The following is a 26840-nucleotide window of genomic DNA, read 5'->3' as shown; positions in this document are numbered from 1 at the left end:
CTTCCGCGTCCATTTGTTTTCTCTGATTTTCGTTGTGTGCGCAAGTGAATGTTGGGTGTACACACAAATTTTGTTAGAAGGGTATGTTTGCCAATAAAACTACGGGTGTTTCTTCCTGCACAAATATATTTTTCTTCCTGCACCCTTACATTTTTAAAATATCAAAATTAGTTTTGTTATTTTTATTTGAAAAGGTACAGTTATGGGATTTATAGGTTTTTGGAATGTGGGTTATGCGAAATCTATGAATTTGTGAATCTATAATGTTTTTTTTTTACTTATGGACTGGTGGATCCGTAATGTATTTTTTAACTTATGGATTGTTAAATTCAAAATGTATTTTTTGATTTATGCATTGGTGAATCCGGAATGCATTTTTTGACTTATGGATTGGTGGATGTATAATGTATTTTTTGATTTTTGATGTTTGATTGTGATTTTCACTAATTTGTTGGAATTTCATAGTAACATGTAAATTTGTAGAAGTATGGACAATGACGAATGATTTGTTGAACTTCATTATTAATCAATTTTAGGAGTCATTGGAAAACATAAACAAAAACATTCTTATGCAATCATCAAGGCTTGATCTTCATATGTAGTTATGAGGTTGTAATCAAATTCATAAATTGATATGAAAACATACGTTGTGACTATTATAAATGCGGAAGAACAAATTCACTCACGTGTAAGAACTAATTTCATTATCCTTTAAAATAATAATTAAACAATGTGTAGCTTCATCAAATTACAAAACATAAATGCAACTAAAAACATTAAAAATATAAATAATCATCATCGTCCATGACATTGTTTGCGGACATACACACACCATACAAATAGGCAACATGGTTTTCATAAGTTGTCAATAGTGACATATCCATTTTAATATTATACTTTGGGTGTTTCTTTTGCACTCCCTTCAATATTTTGCAATTTAGTGGATGAGTCATTGTTGACAACTTAATGATTAATGAATTTGATTACAACCTCATAACTATATATGAAGACCAAGCTTTTGCACTTGGATATAAATGTTTATGTCTATATTTTCCACGAGTCTTAAAATTGATTAATAGTGAAGTTCAACAAATTCTCCGCTATTGTCCATACTTCTACAAATTAACATCTTACCATGAAATTTCAATAAATTATTGAAAACCAAAATCAAACAAGTTAAAAAAATGCATTTTGAATCCACCAATTCATAAGTCCAAATAAGCATTTCGAATCCACCAATCCATAAGTCAAAAAAATGTGTTCCAGATTCACCAATCCATAAGTCAAGAAATACATTTCGGATTCACCAATCCATAAGTCAAAAAAATGCATTCCAGAAATCTATAAACATCATAATTGTGTCTTTTCAAATAAAAATGACAGGACTAGTTTTGGTACTTTAGGCTCTGTTTGCATCCGAGTGAACGAACATTGTTCACTCGGATTGGAAAGCGAAGAAATTTCTCATTTGTTTTCAATGATTTGAACGGACTGGAAAACGATGATTTGTGGGAAAGGGTCAAAAATCATCTTCTGTGCCAAGAGAAGAAAAGCGATGAAACATTACAAAATAAAGTCAAAACTATCCTTAACTATTATTTTATACACATGTAAAAATTATGAAATATTAATATTATATTTAAAACTTAAAATAAGAATACTATATATTAAAAAGTAATAAAATTATAAATAATAATAGTAACTAAAATAATAATAATAATAAAAAAAATATAAATTACATACTTAATAATAATTAAAATTAATTTTTATTTTTATTTGATTTGATTTTGTGATTTTTTTATATATTTATAAAATTTTAATTAATTAAAATTTATACAAAAATATCTCATATTTTATTATTTAAATATTTTTTAAGTAAAGGGTAAATTTGTAAACTTACATTTTACACATTAAAAAATATCTTTTTACAACCATCCTATCACTCACAAACTTCAATAACTTTCCTCACAAATCCACTATAATATACTCTAATTCAAACAATTTCATTTTCTTTACACTTTTTTCTCAAATCACTCCAAATTCACTATCTCAAATCTTTTTTCCAGTTCAAACACAACCTTAGGATGCCGGAAGAAACACCTAAAACTACGTAGCTAGATTTTTAGATAAGGCTGATAGGATCACGGATTTTCAATAAAGTAAACTTTTCCTTTTCATTAAGCCTTTATGCCCTATAAATGTACGGTATTGTTAGACATATCTATTAGCTCATGAATTATCGTTTTTCCACCGACGAACATCTTATTTTGTTCATCTCAAAAACCGTTTGCTAACGTAGGGTTCGTCCTGCCATCCACCATTATATTTTCCTATAGTGAACCAAATCTAGTGTGTTTTGTTGAGCGACACTCAACCCTGCTAAGTACAAAGGATGAATCATCAACACATGTAGGGTCTTAGTTCACTCCAACGTGGCACATGACAGTCACACATCACCATCAGTCGAACCTCTTTGTCTTTGTTCTCACCTCAGTTTTTGTTTTCCACCATTCGTCTTCTTAATAGACTCTTGTTCCTCTCAAGTTCTCTTTTTTTTTTTTTTGAAACCTTGTTCAACATTGTTAGTCTTTGTCTCTCCTTCTGAAATCTTTAGAATGACTTTAACATTTGCCACCTCTTTTTCTGGGACACCATAATCACTTCATACAAAAATTATGATAAACGCTACTTCTCTTGGTCTACGTACATCTGTTAATCTTTGGTTTCTTGGCCAAGGTTTTCGTGATCACTTGGAAGAAGATGGTAGTAAATTATGACATGAGTTAAGTATTTGATGATTCCATTCTAATGAAGACCTTGGTTAAGTTAAAGTAAATTGAAGAATGAAAGATCAAGTGATGGAGATTATTAATCAAGAATGTGATGATTTTACTCTTTTATCTTGATTTAATCATTTGCTAAGTTGAAAACTCTCTCAATGGGTTATGAAGCCCTTTGTAACTTTTAATTATATTTCAATAGATAAAAATGTATTTTAATACGGTAAATGTATTTTAATAGGTTAAAATGTTCTCCTAATTACTGAAAATGTAAGGAAGAACATTTTAATTAAATAAAATGATTAATTAATCAATAAAAACACTTAAAATTCAAAGTTGTAATTTTGGCAATGTTTTAATTGACTTAAACGAGTTTTTAAGTGATTAAGATCACATAAGTCTCATCTCATTTTTGCATGTTCTATTTTAATTATTAAAATCATTTAAAAGTGATTTAAAAACATAGTTTTATTAAAATGTAAAGTGCTTTAATCTAAAGATTAAAATGTGTTTTAATCTATTAAAGTGGTTTCAATCAATTAAAATCACTAGTTAAAAAATCTTTATATTTCTGTCATTTAAAAAAGTGAAATTACAATAAATCAATTTCATTCTTTTTTTAAAACATTTTTGCTTAGTTAGAGTTTGAGATTAAACACATTTATTGGAGTTATCTTACTTTTTTTTTTCTAATGATTGAGATATTTTCTTAAAGTATTTAAATTTAAGCATAACTTTATTAAGATAAGTCAGTCTTATACGATCTCATACTAAAAATTTTCAAGTATGTTTTCATGATAAAAAAAATTATAATAATGGTGAAAACCAAAACAATATAAAACAACGCTATGATTCAATAAAACTTTAAAAATGCATTAAACACAACAAATTCTATAGATTGTATATCACTAAAGCATTAGACGATGATCTTATCATACAAGAGTTATATACTATATAGCATAGATACAGATATGGATATTGACACGACACAGATACGGACACGGAGATACGTATAATCTCTAAAATGTAGGACACGGAGACACAGATCTATATATTATATAATTTTGAATTATATAAATTGAAAATAAATATTTATGTGCAAAAGTATGTTTCAGATTCTTTTGGGAGCAGGAAGATATTTTTCATGACTGGTTCAAAAGAACTAATTCCTTATTTTTATAATCATAATAAAAATTTATACAATAAATTTGAGTTTTTAGAAAATTATTGTATTTATACCTTTTAAAATTGGGTTAGAACCGTGTTAGAATTTTAAAAAATCCAACAAATATCTTTTGAATTGAACGCTTCACCGATAAGTGTCCTACGAGTGTCGTATGAGTGTCGACACCGATACGTGTGTCTGACACGGATACGCCCATTTAAGAGAAGTGTATGAACCTCATAGGTTATATATCAAATGACTTATAAAGTTAGTAGACAATGTCTATAAAAGGGAACTCAATGGACTATACTCTCAAGCAAGAACATGTAACATAACAATTGGCTGACAATGCTCTCAAGACACACATTAGACGATACTCTGAGAAGAACATATGAAACATGAACGTTACATGGACCAAACGATTTTCAAATGAAAGTACCAGACAATGATCACGTGTTGATAAAGTGTAAGGGAAGTTTCCAAACTTATTCCTTTTACTTTATATGTGCTTAAATATGTTTATCAAATGTTTTCTGAACTCGTTTTAATTAAGCTAAATTATACAAATCATCCTTGATGAAAACACGGTATTTTAATTGAGATTTAAAAATGTTTTCAAATGAACTTCAATGAATATATCATGTGACCAAATTGTTCAATATTTGAAAACATTCATTGAGCAAAATTAATATGTTTTGAATGATTAATGAAAGATATTTTATGCATTGATTTCAAATACATTTGTGCTTAATTGTAATTCAAATATGTATTTTAAAAGCATTTAGAAAAACACGTCTTAAATATTAAAATCGTTTTCGAAATTTCATGAAATATATTCAAGAGAAATTGTGATTATATTTAAAAAGAGTTATTATGTATACACTTGAATATATTCATATTATATGTGAATTAATATTTGAGAATGGAAAGTATTGATAATTCATATCATATTCTAAGATCTTAAGAGATTATTGTTTAGTGATATATTTGCTTTAACATATTGATGATTGTGTTTACGAAAAGTGTATCATGTTAGAAGTAATAAATTTTCCCTAAGGACGGATATCGAACCCATAAGGAACAATTCTAAAATCTCAAGTATAATATTCACTAAATATAAAACAATATGTAAAATTTTGTTGGAAAGTTGGTTGTATTGTGAATTTGCAAGAAAATAAATAAAGTAAAGTAAAAGATTTGTATGAGTCAAATGCGAAAATTGGGATTGAGGTTCATCCTTCTTACTCGTTTGTATTTTTTCAAAAAGCATATAATATTCAATCTTGATTGATACTTATGCACATATAAAAATCATTCATATCGATTCCTTGCATACAAAATTATTAAGAGAGTCTCCTAAATAGTGATTTCTCACATATTTATAAAAACTCCTTATCATTACGAACAAATGTTATAAAGCAATTAACATTTTAAGTCTATTCCTAGCGTTCAAATATGTTAAGCATTATTATTTAGGTCAGATGTTTTGAAGTACTTTCCAGTCAAATCTAAGGATCAAAATCATGAATAATTCAAGCTTTGAGAATAAAATGATAATACCAATCATCAATCAATAATTGAATATTATAGATAAATATCACCTCAATACATAAGAGTTTGAACAGACTACTCCCAATCTCAAAGGGAAGAATTAGCCACTCATGTTGGCCATTACAAGCATGGAAAGCAAGAAAAGAAGATCTAAGATGTTTATCCTTGACAATTGCCTTCTCTAGGATTTTCTATCTCTCTTTATTCTCCCAATGATGTCTTGGGTTATACTTCATGCCTTCTATTTAACCTAGTTGGACTTAAGCCAGGTGACATCTCACTGAAGCAAGTTATTACTTTTTTAAGCGATTTTGACGAGAAAAAACTCAACTTCACTGGAGTGAACTCGCTTGGGCGAGCCTTGGGTTAGTCTTGGACAAGTTCCTTTGGAGTGATCTTCCTTGGACGAGTTTGAGCGAGTTTTGGGTGAGTTTGAACAAGTTTAGGGCGAGTTTAAATGAGTTTTGGATGAGATTTCAATGTTCCAACTTTGTCTTTTTATCTTGTCCATTCTCATTTAACCCTTTCATCTCCATTTTTCTCTAGAATCCTGGAATTAACAAAAAATTGGGAATAAATTGTTCTCATTCATCTTATAATCACAAAATATGTAAATAGGTTTAAATTCCTAAATTAGGGATTGAATTATAGTTATTTTATCAATAAAAAATCATAAGTACCTCTTATAATATGAAATATTACTGAATTATGGCGTTGATCACATATTGAAAATATCAATATCACTGGTAATCACAAAGGTTTCTAAATGTGATTTTAGGAACCATCAAGACAAAGAGGATAACATGCACAAGTTTTCTTATTGAGCGTCTAACAAACATAATAAAGTTATTACAGAGCGAGATTCATGGGAAGGAATTGAAGACATTCAAAGTTGTTGCAAATAACAAAGAGAATGAGCATTAAAGACGCAAGCCAGAACTTTCCATAATTACCGTCAAATGCAACAAAGATCAAGTGGAGAACAAGATTCAAATCAAATTCAAGATAACATCCAACGTTCAAATCCACAACGCGATTAGAAATAAGTTCAAAAAGCATTAAAGACAATTATAGATGACAATTATAGATGGCAAAGATCTGTAGATATCAACAAGCAAAAGTTTCCATATTGGGTGTCTACTGCATTGAAGTTGATTATCAAGATGACAGTTCAACTTAATATCAAGTCACACAAATATGAATGATCAACATTCACATCAAAAATCATAAAGGAAATAATTCAAATTGTTTCATATGCTCAAAGACACACATAATATAATGAAAGAAAAAGTTGTCATATTCAGCATCAAACGTGGAGAAGATGATGAACAAATGCATGAATGAAGGATACCCAAAGATTACAGTATTAATGAATCAATGTTCACATTGAAATTGAAAGAAGAAACAATTCAAATACAATTAAAGTCCAAGACGCAGAATAATCAATGAAGAACAAATATTTCTATATACATTGTACAATGACTATGTGAACAAAGAGAAGAATTAAAGTTTCAATGGTCACAATCAGAAAACTATATAAAGACTTTGAAAGTGAAAAAGACATAAACAAACAAGTGTATACATATCATAGAGAATTCATAAAGTGTATAGCCTTTATGAGAAAAATGAATTATAATCAACTTTGTAAAGAACTTCTTGGAATATAGTTCAAACTATTCCAAAATGAATTCTAAATTGTTCCAAAAACTTCATTCCATAATGATAAATTTCATTAGACGATGTTCAAAAATACATAATATAGAATAGTTCAAAATCATTTTTGGACTATCAATTTCAGAGATGGAAATCTAGAATCCTCTTTTAAAGAGTTAATTTTTTTTCTAGATGGCATGTTTTAAAGGTACTTTTATTACTATTTTGAATATTGACTCGCTAAAATCTTGTTAAGGTTCATAGACCGTCTAACTACGCCAGACCATACAATATAAGGTATGCAACTTTTAGCATATGTGGTGGCTAGTCTTAGTAGAATGTTTGAGAGGATTGATTGTTGTGTGGATGGTTGCATGCTCTTCTATGATAATGAATACGGTAAAAATGATGGAGCAATGCTTGAATGCAAATTTTGTCATAAGCCAAGGTATTATCACCATAACACGGGAGAAAGTAACAAAAAACTAGTTCCTGTAAAGGCAGTGTTCTATTTGCCAATAATTCCACGGTTGCAAAGAATGTATGCTTTAACATAGACTGTGGGAGAAATGACATGGCACTATCATGATAGAAGCACTAATGGAGTTTTGCGTCATCCATGTAATTGTGAGGCTTGGAAACACTTCGATAGAGTATATCCCAATTTTTCTGTGGAGATATGCAATGTGCAATTGGGCTTATGCTCTAATGGTTTTAACCCATATGTGGAAGCATCAAATGCACCATATTCATGTTCCCAATAATTGTAACCCCATACAATCTTCCTCCAAAAATGTGCATCTCTAAAAACCTTATATGTTTTTGAGTTGTCTCATACTAGAGGCATTCAATCCAAAGGCTAATATTAATGTATTTTTAGAGCCCTTGATAGACGACTTGAAGAAATTGTGGAGTGGTGTCCCAACATACGATATTTCAAGAAAACAAAACTTCATGATGAGGGAAACATATAATGTGGACGATTAATGATTTTCCTGATTAATGTATGTTGTCTGGATGGGGAACTCATGGTAAATTGGCATGCCCATATTGCATGGAGCATTCGAAGGCATTTAAATTACATCATGGGGAAAAATTATTGGTTTGACTCACATCGTAGATTTTTGCTGAAGGATCATGCATTTAGGATGAACAAGAATGCGTTCAAAAAGGGGAAAGTTGACATGGATGCCCACCACCGAAGTTGAACCTACAAAAGTTTGGAATAGAGTGAAGACTTATCCTAAAGTAACTGAGAGTAGTGTGCAAAGAATACATGGTTACGGGAAGTGGCATAACTAGACAAAAAGAAGCATCTTTTGGGATCTTCCATATTGGAAAGACAATATATTAAGACATAATCTTGATGTTATCTATATTGAAAAAAAATTCTTTGATAACATCTTTAACACTGTCTTGAATGTGATTGGGAAGACAAAGGACAATGAGAAAGCACGAACGAACGAACTTAAGTTTGTATTATAGGGGAAGAGACTTGGAACTGAAGTCACATCCTCATGGAAAGATGTTCAAGCCAAAAGCAAATTACACACTTGCAACCGAGCAAATAAAACATGTGTGTCAATGGTTAAAAGATCTTAGAATGGCTGACGAGTATTCTTCCAACATGGCTATAGGTGCTGATATCAACAAGGGAAGGATGCTTGGGATGAAAAGTCATGATTGTAATGTACTCATGGAATTCCTACTTCCCATAACATTTAGTTCGTTACCAACTCATGTTGTAAATCCCAATATCGAGGTAAGTCGTTTTTTCAAAGATTTGTGTTATACGACACTAAAAGATGATGACCTTACTAGGATGAAACAAAACATTCCAATAATTCTTTGTAAGTTGGAAAGAATATTTCCCCTTGCATTTTTTTATTCTTTGGAACATCTCACTGTCCATCTAGCATATGAAGCAAGACTCGGTGGACCTGTCCATTAAAGGTGGATGTACCCATTTGAAAGGTAATAATAAGAGCTATTAGTCTTTATAAAATGTGAAGTATAATTATCAATCATAACATATTTCTTTGATTATAGATTCATGGGATATGTTAAACGATCAATGAAGAATAAGGCTAGGGTAGAAGGATCTATTTGCACATCTTATTTGCATTGTGAGACAACTCATTTTTGTTCACACTATTTCAACAACTTTATGTTAAGACCACAAAATAGTATAAATGAAGTCGAGATTGAAAGTGAAAGTCTTCCATCAATGTTATCGGTCTTTGACCAACCTGGACATCATTCTTGAGGGAGTTCACACGTTGGTTAAGTGATGAAGGATTGAACTCAACTCTTGTTCATATTTTGATCAACTGTAATGAAGTTAAACCATACCTTGAGTAAGTCTCATGCAAGAGTTTATTTTAAAACATTGTCATTCATTCATTAAGTTATCGCTAACCTAATACATTGACACCTATTGGCAACTCCTTATATTCTAATGAAATTATTGAATCAAATTCTTTGGCTTGTATACATGCAGGTTTCCCTTTGTGGTTTAGGGGACAAGTATGTATCTTCAAATTCTATAATTTACTTTTTGTTGATTTTTTTAACCATTTCATCAAAATTTAATGACATTGATACATTTATAGGTTCATAAAGAGCCTTTAAGTGTGATGAACCAACACTTAATAGATTTATCACTTGGTCCTTTAAGGTGGATAAAAGAAAGGCACACATTCTTTGTGAATGGGTTACAAATTCCACACTCATGCATGGAGCGAGGAAAAAAAAACAATAAATAGTGGGGTTCATGTAAAGGGCCTTATAGAAGGTGGTAAGGATGATTTCTATGGTGTGATTCAACACATGTATGAGGCGAAGTACAATTCTTCAACCTTAGATAAAAAAGTTGTATTATTTTACTGTGATTAGTTTGATCCATCAACAAGAGGTACATGAGTGGATTCCAAATATGGTATTGTGGATATTCAAATGGATAAAATATATGTGCCAATTGATCGTTTTATCATTGCACATAATATTCGACAAGTATATTATGTACCATATCCAACATCACGTGGCTGGTGTGTTGCAATCTAAACGAAGCCCAAATGTCATCAGACATGGCATATATATAGATGTCATCAAGAGATTGTGATCAATCATCACCGAGTGCCAATAAAAGATATGGAAAGAAACATTATGTGATAAAATTGTTATCACGAATAAACAACCTAAATCCATTATCCACTCAACTCATTATACCTACTCCATCTTCAATTCATGAATCTACTCCATCAGTAGAAAATGCTATTGCATCCACACCATCTCCACATGTTGCTATTGGATCCACCTCATTACTAGCCAATGTTAATGCATCCACCCTGCCAGTAGCAAATGCTACTGCATTGACACCATCTCCACGTGTTGTTGTTGGATCCACCCCATCAGTAGCAAATGCTATTGCATCCACACCATCTTCATCCGTCACGCCATCAATACCCGATCAATCCACCTCGTCCCTTTCTCCACATGTTGGTTCTAATGCATGAACCCCAAACCCAAATATTGCACCATCCCCACATACAAATGTCGCAGGGACACATTCATCTTCTACAACCAATAACTTAGAGGAGAAGGTCCTCTCAGTTGGTGATTGCCCTTTGATTCAGCATGGAAGAGGATAAGAATATAATAAATTTCAATTTATATAATTTACTATTATTTTCTTATAATTTTGACTAACTTTGGTTTGGTATTTAGGTTTTATCCATAAAAAAATTGCATCAAAGGTCATCACTGCCACCATTAAGCAACAATTTGGTGAGCCATGACTAACATGTGGGGCAATTCCAAAGGCTAATCGTGATCTATTTTTTCAAAGTTTTAAGGTACATGTTTTTTATTCCTTTTAAAAATGCTTAAATTTTACAATTTGGATTGATTATTCTTGTTGTTTTACAAAGGAAAGTCAAATGGAGGGTTGAGGATGAGGAAAAAGTTAAGAAATTTTTTTCATTCAAAGGCTTCTCATACCCTTTCACAGATGTTTAAAATGGTTCGCCAAGAAAACGACCTGAATGGATTGGAACTAGTGTTTGGAACAACCTCCTAGAAAAATGGAACATGTCTGTGTATCAATCAAAATGTGAACTAAAATGAATCGTTTATCCAAAAAAGGTGGATGTTTGCATATCGGAGGATCCATCAGCGTGCATGAACACGCGATTTGTTTGGTATGACTTCCCTATAAAATTTTATATTAATCTTTGATTAATTATTATTACCTCCTTAATTTATAAAATGTGTTTTTTTATAGATAAAAGAGCTTGGTCACTCGTTCCATGTTGATGAAGTGTCTCAACAAACACATATACGTAAGAACACTGTGGATTTTGTTGATGATAGATCGAGGCAGACACATGTTAGTTTTTTTCAACTTTTTTGTACATGTACATTAATTACTATTTTATAACAAATATTTATGATTTCAACAGAAAGATTTTGAAAGTAGATTCTCTCGAGCATTACTTGAGTCACCATCTGTGCGTACCTCGATATCTACTCCATTAGATTTTACTGAGGAGGAAAGATTAAGAAATAATTGTTGGCTAGAAGCTGCAGGTGGGAGGTATAAGGGACGAATGTACGAGGTTGGACGTGTCGATCGTCAGGACCACTGTGTTGATCATTACTTACAACAAACACAAACATCTTTTAATAAGAAAGTTGATTCAGAAGAAATTGTTGAACTTAGACAACAACTATCAACAAATGAGGAGCAGATTCGACACATGAATTCCCAATTTCAATAATTTCATGATCTTATGATTCAATATCTATCGCCTGAAGTAGTAGCGGTTGCACAACATATTTTTCAGCAACTAAATACTCAACAACCAAGTACTCAACAAAATCATATTCAAGATAATGATCAAGTGCAATGACATCAATGATGATCAACAACACAATTCACCTACTAAAGATTATAATAATTATTAGTTTGTTAAAAACTTTGTAATGACTTTAATTTCTTTTTATTAGATGTTTTCTTTAGTTTGAATGAATTACATTTGAATATTTTGAACATTTGAAAATAGTATTCTATCATGCTTTTGAATATATGTCCTGGTCTGAATGTTAATGAATATATGTCTCTGAATGCTTTTGAATATATTCAGGTATGGAAGAAAAGGTTTTCAATACCTTTAGGTGTTAAAAAAAAAATAAAAATTACAGTTACATACAAATTTTTCAGTATGTAATACATTAGTAATTACATATGAATATATTTGTATCTAAATACATATGGATTTTGAATCCGTACGTAACAGTTACCTACAACAGTTTTACATACGAATTTTTTTTCGTATGTAACTATGTTTTACCAATTTTTCTTGTAGTGTCAATTGACAACTTAGATGAACAATGTTCAATTGCAATATCTTTAAAGCTTAATCGAGTCCATATTACATGCACTGATTTAAGTGGTATGCTACCCACACCAAATGAAGTCAATTGACACACACACGAAAGACCATGAATACATGTAAGAATACATCAACCACATCTATTTTTATCAAAGCCCACATATTTAACTTTAACAAGCTCTTTGGCAATAAAGTTTAAAACATATTTAGACACAAAACCTACCAATTTTTTTGTATGATCTAACCTTAAATCGATGTCCACCACATAAGGCTCTTTTGAAATGAAGCTTTGATTGCATTATGTTATAAAGTAATTATCTTTCACCGCTCCACTACAACACATTTTTGGTGTCTGTTCCAAAGTTTTACAACGTTTAATTTATTCTCTTAATTACTAAAAAATAAGAGCAGACATGAATAACAAGGATATAAAGTTGAGTAAATTTGTAAATATTAGTAATTTTTATAGATTAAGAATGAATATATGAATCGGTATCTAGTATTGATTGACATAAAAATAATTTCAATAATATCTAATTTAATTAATATTGATATCCAAATAAAATAGTAATTTCAATTTCATATTGAAAATAAATAACATTATTAGAATAGATATTCATTCTAAAATCATGCAGTAATGAATTAATTTTCTATAACATAAACATTCATCTTTCCAATAAAATAGAATAATTTGAAGTTAAATATTGATGAATAGCATTGAAAAGCACTTCATGATAGACTTAAAGTAAGAGATTTCAGGTGTTCCAATACATTCAACATTATTATTGCAACAAATTCATTATTATTTTTTCAGTTAGTATTATTATTGTAGTAGTAAGGGGCTAAGAAGATATATGACAATTAATTTTTCTTCTTAGATCACATTTCCTTTTTTTTTTTGGCTTTTGGGTTTTAACTTTCGGTAAAAAATACACCTGTATAAAATTGTCCGACAACATGACTATTCGGTAGATGAGTCGCACTTAACAGTATAATCATAAAAATAATATAATTTATCTTGATGTATTTATTCCAATTCTGGGATCGATACTAGAAATTATAGGATCGTCGCATCTAATCGGTATAATTATTATTATAATTAACAAATGGTCCTGAAAAAAATATTTAAGATTACAAATGTTAGAATTTGTAATTACATTTTTAAATTAGAAATTCTGAAAATGGTTTATGAATTTTTTAATTCAGAGTTAGTATAGAGAAAATATCTGAACACCAAATTGTGAGCAGCAATTTGTTGGCATTACTCCCTCCACAGGCTTCTCTCTTTGAAACGATGGTGGTTACATGATATCACAACACTAACATTCTTCAAATATATATATATATATATATATATATATATATATATATATATATATATATATATATATATATATATATATATATATATATATATATATATAAGAAGATAAACCATCTTTCTTCCATACAACAAAACCCCACCAAAACCTTCATCTTCTTTTCAAACTCTTCTTCCCCAATGTCATTCTGAACACACATCCACATGGCTTCTTCTTCATCTCTCCTCCCAAGGCCACAACTTCGCACACCCCTCATCTCCAAGCTCAACTCTTTCCCAAGAGCATGGAGTCTCTTCATCCTCACACACCCTACACACCCCAAACACGGAAACAAGCAAAAGCTGTCACCTTTCACCATCAGTGCAGTATACACCCCACGTAGCACCTACACGCCTTCCACACCCTCAAAAACGGAACCCCGCAACGACCCCATCTCCGTCCTCAACGAGAGGATTCGCCGCGAGTACAGCAAGAAAGAGGTTTTCAGAACAGTGATGAACTCAGAGGAAGCGGGGAAGTACATGCGGATGGTGAAGGAGCAGCAGCAGAAGGGGTTGCAGAAGTTGAAGGGAGATAGGGAGAAGAAAGACGGGGTCTTCAGCTACAGGGTCGACCCTTACACGCTCCGTTCTGGGGACTATGTTGTGCACAAGAAAGTGGGAATTGGGAGGTTTGTTGGGATGCGGTTTGATTCTGGTAAGAATTCTTCAGAAGCCACTGAGTATGTTTTCATCGAGTATGCTGATGGCATGGCAAAACTACCTGTCAACCAGGCTTCCAAAATGCTCTATAGATATAGTCTGTGAGTTTTTTTATCCTGCATTCTTCTTTGTTGTTTGTTGAGTCAAATGTGGAGGTGATGATGCTGAACTTGACTTAGGCCGTGATTGGATAAACTTTTCATTAAGCACTTATCAGAGAAGAAAATAAGAAGGTAAAATCAGTTAAAATTAGCTTATGTATAAGTTAAAATAAAGTTTTGGAGAAACTAAGCGAGATAGTTTGTGTAAAGGTTGAGGTGCATAAGGTGATTCTAACTTGTAGGAGAAACTTAATTCATTTGAACTTTTCTTCTTTCCTAGTTAAAATGATCTTTTGGAGAAATTAAACGAGAGAGTTTGGATAAAAAATTGTAGTTCCTAAGTTGATTTAACTTATTCATTTTACTTTCTCATTTTCTTCTATTGCAAATGCTTTATCATAAGTTTATTCAAACATGGACTTAGTTGGCTTTGTAAATGCTGTTGTGTGAAGTGTGGTGTGCTTGCATTTCTAGGCCAAATGAAACCAAGAAGCCTAGGACATTGAGCAAGTTGAGTGATACTGCCGCATGGGAGAGAAGAAAGGTTAAGGGTAAGGTCGCAATACAGAAGATGGTTGTGGACCTGATGGAACTCTATCTACAAAGGCTAAAGCAAAGAAGGCCTGCATATCTGAAGACTCCTGCCTTGTCCGAATTTGAAGCTCAGTTCCCTTATGAACCCACACCAGATCAGAAACAGGTGACATTGTAATAAATTCTATGTCCTTTGGAGGAAGAGGATTAATTGATTGTGGTTTTTCGTTGCAATTTTATCTCTTCTGAGTGCACATTCTTGTAGGCATTTATTGATGTTGAGAGGGATTTGACGGAGCAAGAAACACCAATGGACAGATTAATTTGTGGAGATGTTGGTTTTGGTAAAACTGAGGTTGCAATACGTGCTATCTTCTGTGTTGTCTCAGCTAAAAAACAAGCGATGGTTCTGGCACCAACAATAGTTCTAGCAAAACAACATTTTGATGTTATTTCAGAGCGATTTTCTGTATACCCTGATATCAAGGTTGGGCTATTAAGCAGGTTCCAGGTACGATTGAGTAATTTTACTACTCAGTTAAATTCATCTAGTCGTTAGTCTTGCACAGTACAAAATAGAATTTTCACTAATCCAATCCAATTAAACTTCTTTGATAGTCAAATAATAGTATATTGTTAAGAAATGCTCTCTAATGATATGATAATCCACTTGAATCAGCATCAGAATATTTGAACTATCCCATAGATTATAACCATGCCCTGAGCTTAATAAATGCAAGTTTATGAGTATTGTAACATTTCCTGGCGCTAAAGACACAATTGCTATTTATTGGATAAACGTGACAGCCTTTTAGTATCTACCTTGTGTGAAATACCCTATCCAGAACATCACCTTGGTAGTGTCTGGCTTTATCTATTTGTACCTTATTGCATATGCAAACTATTTTGTCCCTATGACTGTGATACTATTTTACTATTAGAATGATTAGTTTAATTTCTTGTGCATGGACTAAATATATACTTAAATTAGTTAGTCAGCAATCATAAATCATTTACACCTCTAATTGTTGTTGGTGTTTTGGTGTACATTTCTATCCTTTTTTTTTTAATTATGAACTAATGTCTATATTAGAGAGTTATTGCAGTTATCCTCTTATTATTCATAGATATATGAAGTATGTCACTTTATTTTGCTTGATGTATCTATTTTGTCCCTCACCTACATTATTTTTATGCGATGATCCATCTAGGTTTCTTTCTCCTGAATTGGCAAATGCATTTTATCATGCTGTTTATGAAGGCTATCGTATGCTTAATCTGTTGATCAATCCGAAACTTCTCTATGATTTGCAGTGGTGAAAGTGACAATGATTCTATGGTTATGTATTATTGCCCTTATTTGCCAGCATAATAAATTCAATACTACATAGTATTATATTATTCAAAAGAAACTGGATGTGTTGCTCCTCCTTTTTCATCCTACAAACTTTTCTTATAAAATGGAAGCACATGGACGTTGTAGGAACTTGAAATTTGGAAAATTATAGGTCAAACAAATATGAGCTAGGTGGATATTTATAGTAACATGGTCTTCTAGGTGGATATTTATGAATAACTTACAAGTTCTATCAGTTTTAGATTATGTCACCTGCCTCAACTTGCAGACCAAAGCTGAGAAAGAAGAGAATTTGGACATGATTAAGAATGGTAGCCTGGATATTATAGTTGGAACTCATTCACTCCTAGGAGATCGTGTTACATATAACAATCTTGGTCTGCTTGTGGTTGATGAGGAGCAGGTTTACCAATTATCTGGAATTCATATTTTATTTTTTTTAATTAGAATGGCACTCCCCCCTCCTTCCTTACTGGGCTACAATTTATTGCTTGCAGAGGTTTGGTGTCAAACAGAAGGAGAAGATTGCTTCTTTTAAAACTTCTGTGGATGTACTTACTTTATCCGCAACCCCTATACCACGAACTCTTTATTTAGCATTAACAGGGTTTCGTGATGCCAGGTACGGTAACTAGTCTTTCTTCAAATTATGAAGGAAGATTCATTGTGTTTGATTAACTTGGTATTGAACAGAATCTTGTGCTGAACCTGTCTTGCACATTGTTGGAAAAAAATTCTAAAATATCTGGTTGCTGAAAAAGGATGTAGAGTGGTGCATGTTTTATCGATGTCTGTGTCTGTGAGTGGGTCCACGAGATGTAGTGAGGGTACTACAGTGAATTATGATATAATTGATTTTCCAAATTACGGTACATTAGCATATGTTTAAGTTTCTTTACTAGAAGTTTGTTTAAGTTGAGATTTGGTTCATTAGATATTAAATTAAACCATTCATTAGCCTAACCTGATTGGTTAGGCTTTTGGAAGAGTTAGTTCTGACACAGTATTAAAGCCTCTATGACCACCAAATGATTATGAGTTTGATTCAACCTGCCCACATTGTTCTAAATGAGAAGTTAAATTTTAGCCCAAGGTAGAGTTGCTTGTGAATTAGCCACTAAGTATAAAACCATTCACAAGCCTTCATCTGATGACTAATGCTTCCTTGATAACTTAAACTTTTGAGAGTTGTTTTTTTGATAACTCTTTTAAGCTGCCTATGCTGCCCACGCTGAGGATGTATTTTATTCTAAAAACTAGAAAAAAAAGGAGGCTAAGTCACAATATATGTATAGAAAAGGGATAATGTATCACTCTAATATCTCTTATATTTGAAGGCTAAGTTATTCCCTCTGTCCCCAACTGCTTTTCCTCCTAAAATTGTGTATAACAGGATATCTGTAATGTTAAATAAGAAAAATATAGAGTGAAAGGAATAAATATGCAATGCAACTATCTTAGTTATCAGCGAGTTGGTTCATCAATTCAGTAGAAAAAATGAAAAATTAACTTAAACATGGTTGAATGTAATGGGCTTAGCCCATAGTTTCTGTTATTTTGTTATTATTTCCATCTATAAATAAACAACCCTATGTCTATATTTTACACAAGGGATATTAATCTTATATTTATTTTCTTTATTTTTAATATGGTATCAGAGCTTTTAGGAGCTCTGGCCATTCCTTTTGCTTCTCTGTTCTGCTCCTTATTCTTTCACCATGGCAAGACGAGGGCAGAACGGGAAACAGTTCCTAAATGTGCGTAACAGTAAAATTGGTCTTAACATTTTTTACCCCCTTAATCTTCTGGTTCTAGTTTTGAGCATTGTACTTTGTTAGGCACTTAGATGGGAACTTCATTTGTTGCATGTTTGGCTCTTCCTATTGAAATCAGGACTAATCAAACCTCTGAGCTTAAGTATAATGCTAGACATGATTTCTATTAATCTCTGTTTCAGTTTAATATCAACACCACCTCCAGAAAGAGTTCCTATAAAGACTCACCTTTCTTCATTCAGTGAGGACAAAGTAACGTCAGCCATCAAGTATGAGCTTGATCGTGGTGGTCAACTTTTTTATGTTCTGCCACGTATTAAAGGTGATTCTCAGCTACTAATTTCTATACAGACATCTGTGTGTAAGCTTATGTATTGTCCAAGTCTGAAAATAAGACCTATCATTACCTTATGCAATGACTTTTAGTTTGACAGGAAAAGCTGTTGTTCATTTTACTCTAATGGCTGATTATTTTTGAGTGTTCTGTGGATAGGGTTTTCATTTGTGATGAAAAAAGAAGAATGTTTTGAACAGATAAAACTGATTAATGCACCAAAATGATATAAGAGGAAAAGAAAAGAAAAACTGTTAGAGGAGAAAAGGAAAAAATGATTGACGATACTATTTCATAAAATGATTCATAGCATACTTCTTTAACCTACAAACATATTTTCAAACCCTTTTTAGGGCCATACAACAACGTCTGTTCTGTTTATTACATTGCACATGCTTTCGTCTAAACATGCTTAAAAAAACTATCTGTAACAGCTTTGAATAATAAGGACCTTTTTTTTGTTCTTAAACGTAAAGTAAAGGTACCCTAATCTTAAGGATAGATCGGCTGCTGGTTTTTCTAAAACCTTCCAGAAAAGCTTACTCTGAAAATATACATGGTTTTTCCCTGTTGTATGTTGTGTGACTCACCAGGGAACCGAAATAGGTTAAGTATGCTGCACTATAGGCAAGCCCTGTCGTTGTAATCCCTGATCTCAATTTGCTGTGAGCTTGTGACAAATAAAGATTTTTATGGAAAGGAAGTGGAACATTCATGAGTTGGAACTTGGAAGGTAGAGTGCGGTAAAGTAACCTTAATAAATATAGATTGTCATCTGGCCAGCTGCAATCCCACTGTTACTTTCCTTTCTTTAATAGTTTACCTGCCTCCCAGAGTTTTAGGATCACTTTTTGTCACTTTACACCTAAAGAAATGACTAACTGATGAATATTTAAGGGAAAGAAATATTAAAACATTTTAAAGGAGAGGTGCAGTTAGGAACCTTCACAAAGAAGGTAAAACGCAGAAAAGAAATAGTGGGGGCAGTCCTTCAAAACTGTATTATTTCTCAGAAAACTTCCAAACCAACGTTTACAAATGAAAATACTTCCTTTCACACAGGACATTCTCTGTTAGAAAACAACAATCCTCCTTTTTCATCAACCCTTAAGAAAAGAATATATAGATTTCCTAAAAGAAAGCCCCCTTCCAGCAATTCTGTTAACAGCTAACAACTAACTAATTTTTAAATTTCCTTCTATAATAAAATTTCTACACCCTCTCATTATTCCCATTTCTATCATTACTCACCCCTGCCAAACTTGTCCTCAAGGTTGAATACTGGAAATTGGTCGCAGGCTAAAAGTAAGGGTGAGTATATCTCCTGATCAAATGATCGACGCCATCTAGCACCCTCTCCTAGAGGTTCAATTCTTAAATAGTATTTTTCCTAGCACAATTAACCATGTGCACTTATTATGAATGCAAACTGTTTCATTCAGTGCCTCGACAACACCTTTGGAATCATCCTCAAGTAACCTCCTATGAATCATTAGTTCCAATTGTCCATCTATGATGCTGAGCCCCCCACAACTCTATCTACCAAAATAGAAAATTCTACGCTTTTGTCTTTCAAGTAAATCCCAAGGTTGATTGGGTAACCAACACGTTGATTCACCTCCGAGTGCCAGTCTTTTCTATAGTCGAACACATTCACTGAAATTACATCCATTGTAATCACTATCAGATTTGGGCAGCATCACCAACCTTGGAGTAGTTTGCTTTAGAGCTATCCCATGCCTCCATAGCTGTCTTCATAAACATGTAAGCATCACTCACTTCGGGTGTCATGACATTCCACAACCATGACATTACCACCACATCTGTCTTGTCCCATGTTGCAAATTTGGGATCTGAAAATTTCTGAGTGTTGTCAATGAGATGATTTTCTTTGCCCTTCCCTTTTAGAAAGGTTTGGACAAAATGAGATCATTTTATGTAATTTTTCCCGTTGAATCATAACGTCAGTTGAATATTCTGCAGTTCAACCTACCCAAATTGTTTGATTGGTTAAGGCTTTTTTGTGTATTGGACATTTGGAGGTTTAAAGTTTGGCAATGCAGGCCTAGACTAGAAGGAATACAACATAAGAAAGAGAGGAATTTGCACCAATGCAGTATGCACTGATGATTACACAGGTTCCCAAGGATTTTGTAGCTCTGATTGTTCTGATTATTTCTATAGAAGAGCAATTGCTCTTGAATAGAATACAAAGAATCTAATTAAGTAAACTCCTAAATTATGATAGAAACAATCTATCCCTATAATTCACCATCAGCGATCCTGTACAATAAAAACAAAATGTTCAACCAGCCTATTAATTATGAAATATAATTAAATATGTACAAGGAAATATCCTATCCTTCATAGTGATGAAATTTAATTAATTCTTTGCAGGGGAATATTATCTTGAGCATATTCCTAGAGATTCTGACATTATCTTCAACATATTTGTAGGCATTCTGACAAAGAGTGTCCTGTGATACCATAAATTGCTGATGATCAGAATACTTGTGTAGCACTAGACAATTTATTGGAAAATTGCTGAAGTGTAGCTTTATAATATCTAGCTACCTTGATTAGTTTATTATTTATTTCTGTTTTTTTGGGGAATTTGCAAAAGCAGGTAGTGAACATAACAAAATCTTATTTTCACCATTTGTGAGAATTATTGTAAAGAAAAAATAAAGTGAAAACAAGGTGGCGAGCTCATTGTATTAATGAAGATAAATCAACACAAGATAAGCCAAAAAACACCCTAATAGAGTTTATGTGATTGTATATTAGCTTAAGTGTTTAAGTAAGTTTCTGTTGTAAGCAATAGATTAGTCTCTGCCAGCTGTAGTTACTTATGCCAGCTTCTGTTAATCAAACACACTCTAATTCTACACTTGCTTACATACTCTTGAAATCATTTTAGACATTAGAATTTATAAGAAACAACTGTAGAATGAACTATGCTGGTCATTTTGTCAGAGGAATGTGCATCCAGAAAACTTGCTATTTCAGTTCCTGAGAAGCCTGCTAATATATCAGTAATACATAGATGATAGAAACAAGTTGAACTAAGGTCTCATTATTGCAAATACGTTTAGTGCACATTTGGTGTTGCCCCTGTCAGAAAAAGTATTGTAGTATTACATGGCCATCACAGTCCTAAAAAGAGATTATCATGGTGTTGCTGTTAATGTATATATGCTAATATGTCTGATGTCTATTACAGCACTGAATCTGGTTTCTTAATAATTGTTGTGTTACAGGACTGGATGAAGTAATGACATTTCTTGTAGAGTCATTCCCGAATGTGGAAATAGCCATTGCCCATGGGAAGGTAGTTAACACTTACACCCTGTTTAAGGGTCTATTGCATGAAGAATGTTAGTTTGCTAAGGCGTGAAGATTGTTAGTTTTGGATGAATACGTTTACTCTGTAGCTCAGTGTGTTGGTGAATAGGCAATTATAAAAAATGGCAGTTATTTTGTATTTTGATACTCTTTCCATTCCAAAATAATAGTTTTTTAGATTTTTATTTTTTTCTGAAAATAGTATTGCTTTTAGCTTTTTAAAGCATTTTTCCGGCAATGCCTCAACAATATACTCACATTGAAAAGAGATACTAGATTAGTTGAAAAGTTAGAGATTTTGTCCTAATTTATATTAATTTAAAGGAAGGAGTTCTATGAAGAGATCTTTGTCTTCCCTGCTGTTTCCAGGTGGTGTTGCATAATCAGGAGAATTATGCTATAATTAAGTGCAGATTCCATTTTATATTTATTAGAACATATTTGTTAGTGATTTGATTTTATTTGATTTCTACAGTTTTAAACACCCATTATTTCTAGCTTTCATTACCTATTATTTCTTTCCTTAATTAGGTTGTAAAACAGTCTATTAAATAGAAACTGTAATCACATTTGGAAGATATCTCAGAAATATATTTCATCTATTTCTTTCCACTTCTTTCCACTTGGTATCAGAGCTCCTGATCTGGGAGACTCTGCTTCTGCAATTTTTTTTTAGCAGCCTTCATTGCTGTAATCATTTTCCTTGGCAGCCTTCACTGCTGCAATTTTTTTTTGGACAGCCTTCATTGCTGCAACTTTCTATTTTCCTTATCTTTTCTCCATTGACCACCACCACCACCTTGCATCATTGACCGTTACTGCCACCACCTTCCATCATTGACCGTTACTGCCACCACCATTGACCGTCGCCGACCACCACCACCGACCACCACCGCCGTCGCTCACCGGAAACTGCACCGCTCGCCGGAACTGCCACTACTCGCCGGAAGCTGCCGCCGGCCGCCGGAAACTGCCACCGGAAAAATTTTCCAGCGGATTTTTTTTGTGAACATGATCAAATTTTGCCAATCTGAAAGACTCAGTTGTGTTGAGCTCTCATGGACTCCCTTAGTAAGCCATCTAGCTATTGTTCCTTTACTATGAGTGGTAAGAGTTCTAGTTTTTTATCATTTAATGCTTTTAGTACTGAAAATATCTGGATTATAGACTCTGGTGCTACTGATCACATGACACCTCTTTCCTCTTCTTTTTCATCCTACACTGCTTTATCCGGTAACCCATATATTACTGTTGCTAATGGTTCCACTACCCCCATTAATGGTCGTGGTAACATTCACCTTCAACCTTCATTTCCTTTAAAAAATGTGCTTCATGTTTCCAAACTATCCAATAACCTCTTGTCTATTCAAAAGATTACCCAAGATTTAAATTGTGCAGTGGTATTTTTTCCTTCCCATTGTGTTTTTCGGGATCTTGCCACGGGGAAGACTATTTGAATTGCTAAAGAGCAGGGCGGGTTATATTATTTACAACATGAAGAAAGTAAAAAGTGTGCTAGACTACAGGCACACACTTCTAATCTTCAGCAAGGTCGTGAATCTTGGTCATCCTCTCAGATATGGCTTCAACACAAACGTCTTGGTCATCCTCCATTTAGTACCCTAAAGTCCTTATTTCCTGTTTTATTTACAAAAGTGTCTACTGAGTCATTTCATTGTGATGTTTGTTAGTTTGCTAAACACCATCGGACAACTTTTCCTCCCAATGGTAATAAAAGTTTTAAACCTTTTGATCTTATTCATTCAGATGTATGGGGACCTTCACCTATTCCTAATATCTCGGGTGCAAAATGGTTTGTTTCATTTATTGATGATTGTACTCGGGTTACTTGGATATTCCTCATGAAAGATAAGTTTGAAGTTTTTCACTTGTTTGTAAAGTTTTACAGAATGATTCAAACACAATTTGAAAGTCCAATTAAGAGATTGCGTTCTGATAATGGAAGAGAATATGTGAACCAAAACCTTTCCAAGTTCCTTGAGGAAAATGAAGTTGTTCATGAATTAACCTGTGTGGACACTCTTCAACAAAATGGGGTTGCTGAAAGGAAAAATCGTCATCTCCTTGAGGTTACTCGAGCTTTACTTTTCCAAACATCTGTTCCTAGATCTTACTGGGGGAAACAATCCTGACTGCCACTTATTTGATTAATAGATTACCCTCTCGGGTTCTAGAGGGTGTTCCTCCTATTCAGGTTATGACCACATTCTATCCTTCTATTGCCATGTTGAATAGTCTTCAGAATCGTGTCTTTGGTTGTCCTGCTTTTGTCCATGTTCATAGTCCTTATCGGGGTAAGTTAGATTCTCGCGCCATCAAATGTGTCTTCATTGGTTATGCCCCCAACAAAAAGGGGTACAAATGTTATCATCCTCAAAGTCGTAAAGTTTATATTTCCAAAGATGTCACCTTCCATGAAACAGGGTCTTTCTTTCCCAGTTCTCAGCTTCAGGGGGAGAGTATTCAAGAAGCTGAGGACCTTGAGTTGCCACCTTTTCCTTTGTTGCAGGATTTCGTTCTTACAGAGAATGACATAGACCCTATGCCAGCATCATTACCAGAGAAGAATAATGAGGACAAATACTTTGGGAAACAATATCAACGAAGGCAACAAGAACCCGTCCTGATCGAACAACAACTTCAATTGTCCGAACTGGAGGTAAGAACTCATACCTATGAGACTTTTGAGGACACCTTAAATGAAACTAACCTAGATGATTTACCTATTGCCTTAAGAAAAGAAAAAAGATCTTGTGCCAAATATCTTATATCCCAATTTGTGTCTACAGAAAAACTTTCTATGCAGCACCAGAGTTTTCTTTCAGCTATTGATTCTATCAGAATCCCTACATCGGTACAAGAAGCCTTAAAAGATGAGAACTGGATTCGAACCATGAATGAAGAAATGAGCACATTAGAGAGGAATGAGACTTGGGAGATTGTAGAGAGACCAAAAGATAAGAAAGTAGTGGGTTGTAGGTGGATATACACAGTTAAGTATAAGTTTGATGGCACACTAGATCGGTATAAAACAAGGTTGGTTGCAAAAGGGTACACTCAAACCTATGGGATCGATTATGAAGAGACTTTTGCTCCAGTGGCAAAAATGAATACAGTCAGGATTATTCTCTCCCTGGCAGCACACTTTGGTTGGGAAATGCATCAATTTGATGTTAAAAATGCCTTCTTGCATGGAAGCTTAGAGGAAGAAGTATACATGGAGATTCCACCTGGTTATGGTGTTGTTAATGAAGGGAATAAGGCGTGCAAACTTAAGAAGACCCTATATGGTCTTAAACAATCACCTCGTGCTTGGTTTGGAAGGTTTACTCAAGCTATGGTATCTTTGGGGTACCGACAAAGCCAAGGTGACCATACTCTGTTTATAAAACATTCTCAGAATGGTAAACTCACTCTACTTTTGGTCTATGTAGATGATATGATTATTACAGGTGATGATGAGATTGAAAAACAAAATTTGAGGGAGAGACTAGCTGCTCAATTTGAAATGAAGGATCTTGGGAAGCTGAAGTACTTCCTTGGGATAGAGGTTGCTTACTCGAGACATGACATCTTTATTTCTCAAAGGAAATACATCCTTGATCTTCTCAAAGAGACTGGTAAGTTGGGTTGTAAGCCCACTGGAGTGCCAAGAGAGCAAAATCATAGGATTGGGAATGATGAGGAAAACCCAAAAGTGGAGAAGACACAATATCAAAGACTTGTGGGAAAACTCATTTATCTATCACACGCTAGGCCAGACATAGTTTATGCAGTTAGTGTGATTAGCCAATTTATGCATGATCCAAGAGAAAGACACTTGCAGGCTGTAGATAAAATTATTCAGTACTTAAAAGCCTCTCCAGGAAAATGATTGCTATTCAAGAAGGGGGAAAACTTATCCATTAAAGTATATACTGATGCTGACTATGCAAGATCGATTGTTGATAGGAGATCCACCACAGGCTACTGCATGTTCTTGGGTGGAAATCTAGTGACATGGAGGAGCAAGAAGCAAAATGTAGTTGCAAGATCAAGTGCAGAGGCAGAATTTAGAGCCATGACTCAAGGGGTGTGTGAACTCTTATGGATGAAGATCATACTTGATGACCTAAAAATAAAATATGATGCTCCTATGGGCTTGGCGTGTGATAATAAGTCCGCTATCAGTATTGCACACAATCCGGTTCAAGATAGATCGACACTTTATTAAAGAGAAGTTGGATGATGGTCTTATAGTCACTGAGTACATCCCTTCAAGACTCCAATTGGCAGATATGTTTACTAATGGACTTCCCACAAAACAATTCGAGGATCTTACTTGCAAGTTGGGAATGATAGATATACATTCACCAACTTGAGGGGGAGTGTTGCATAATCAGGAGAATTATGCTATAATTAAGTGCAGATTCCATTTTATATTTATTAGAACAGATTTGTTAGTGATTTGATTTGATTTGATTTGATTTGTAAAGCTTTAAACACCCATTATTTATAGCTTTCATTACCTATTATTTCTTTCCTTAATTAGGTTGTAAAACAGTCTATAAATAAAGACTGTAATCAAATTTGTAAGATATCTCAAAAATATATTTCATCTATTTCTTTCCACTTCTTTCCACTCCAGGCATTGGTACGACCTACAATACAATCTACATCTATACTATATATTCTCGTATTCACTAAGCATTTACATTTATGAGATAATTCGAGAGATATTGCTACTGTCCTTAAATTATTGAAACAATCCTTTAGAGTTCTGCAGGCAGGAGCCTTTTCAATCTATTTGATATTAAATGTTAGATATA

General features: G+C 33.2%; 1 protein-coding gene and 1 pseudogene across 4 annotated transcripts in view; both read left to right on the top strand.

Annotated features, from left to right (window-relative positions):
- The first annotated feature begins 8752 nt into the window (after nt 1–8752).
- On the top strand, nt 8753–12059 carry LOC150029566 (uncharacterized; annotated as a pseudogene).
- Nucleotides 12060–13947: 1888 nt separating this feature from the next.
- The window catches only part of LOC137813747 (DEAD/DEAH box helicase), a 29557-nt gene continuing 16664 nt past the window's right edge, over nt 13948–26840 (top strand). For 3 of the 4 annotated variants that reach the window (XR_011081502.1, XR_016520319.1, XM_068616161.1), the window contains exons 1-7: nt 13958–14666; nt 15141–15366; nt 15466–15711; nt 16826–16960; nt 17055–17179; nt 18515–18654; nt 21927–21997. Coding sequence is in view for 1 of the 4 variants with exons in the window: in XM_068616161.1 (XP_068472262.1) it covers nt 14068–14666; nt 15141–15366; nt 15466–15711; nt 16826–16960; nt 17055–17179; nt 18515–18654; nt 21927–21997 (1542 nt within the window). In the remaining 3 variants the exon portion in view is untranslated. Of the gene's footprint in view, nt 14667–15140; nt 15367–15465; nt 15712–16825; nt 16961–17054; nt 17180–18514; nt 18655–21926; nt 21998–26840 lie in introns of all 4 variants that reach the window. The other variant, XR_011081503.1, reaches the window with a different exon arrangement.

This window comes from Phaseolus vulgaris, chromosome 1 (genome assembly GCF_051622355.1).
Source record: "Phaseolus vulgaris cultivar YP4 chromosome 1, ASM5162235v1, whole genome shotgun sequence".
NCBI lineage: Eukaryota > Viridiplantae > Streptophyta > Magnoliopsida > Fabales > Fabaceae > Phaseolus > Phaseolus vulgaris.
This window is presented reverse-complemented; position numbering and strand designations above follow the sequence as displayed.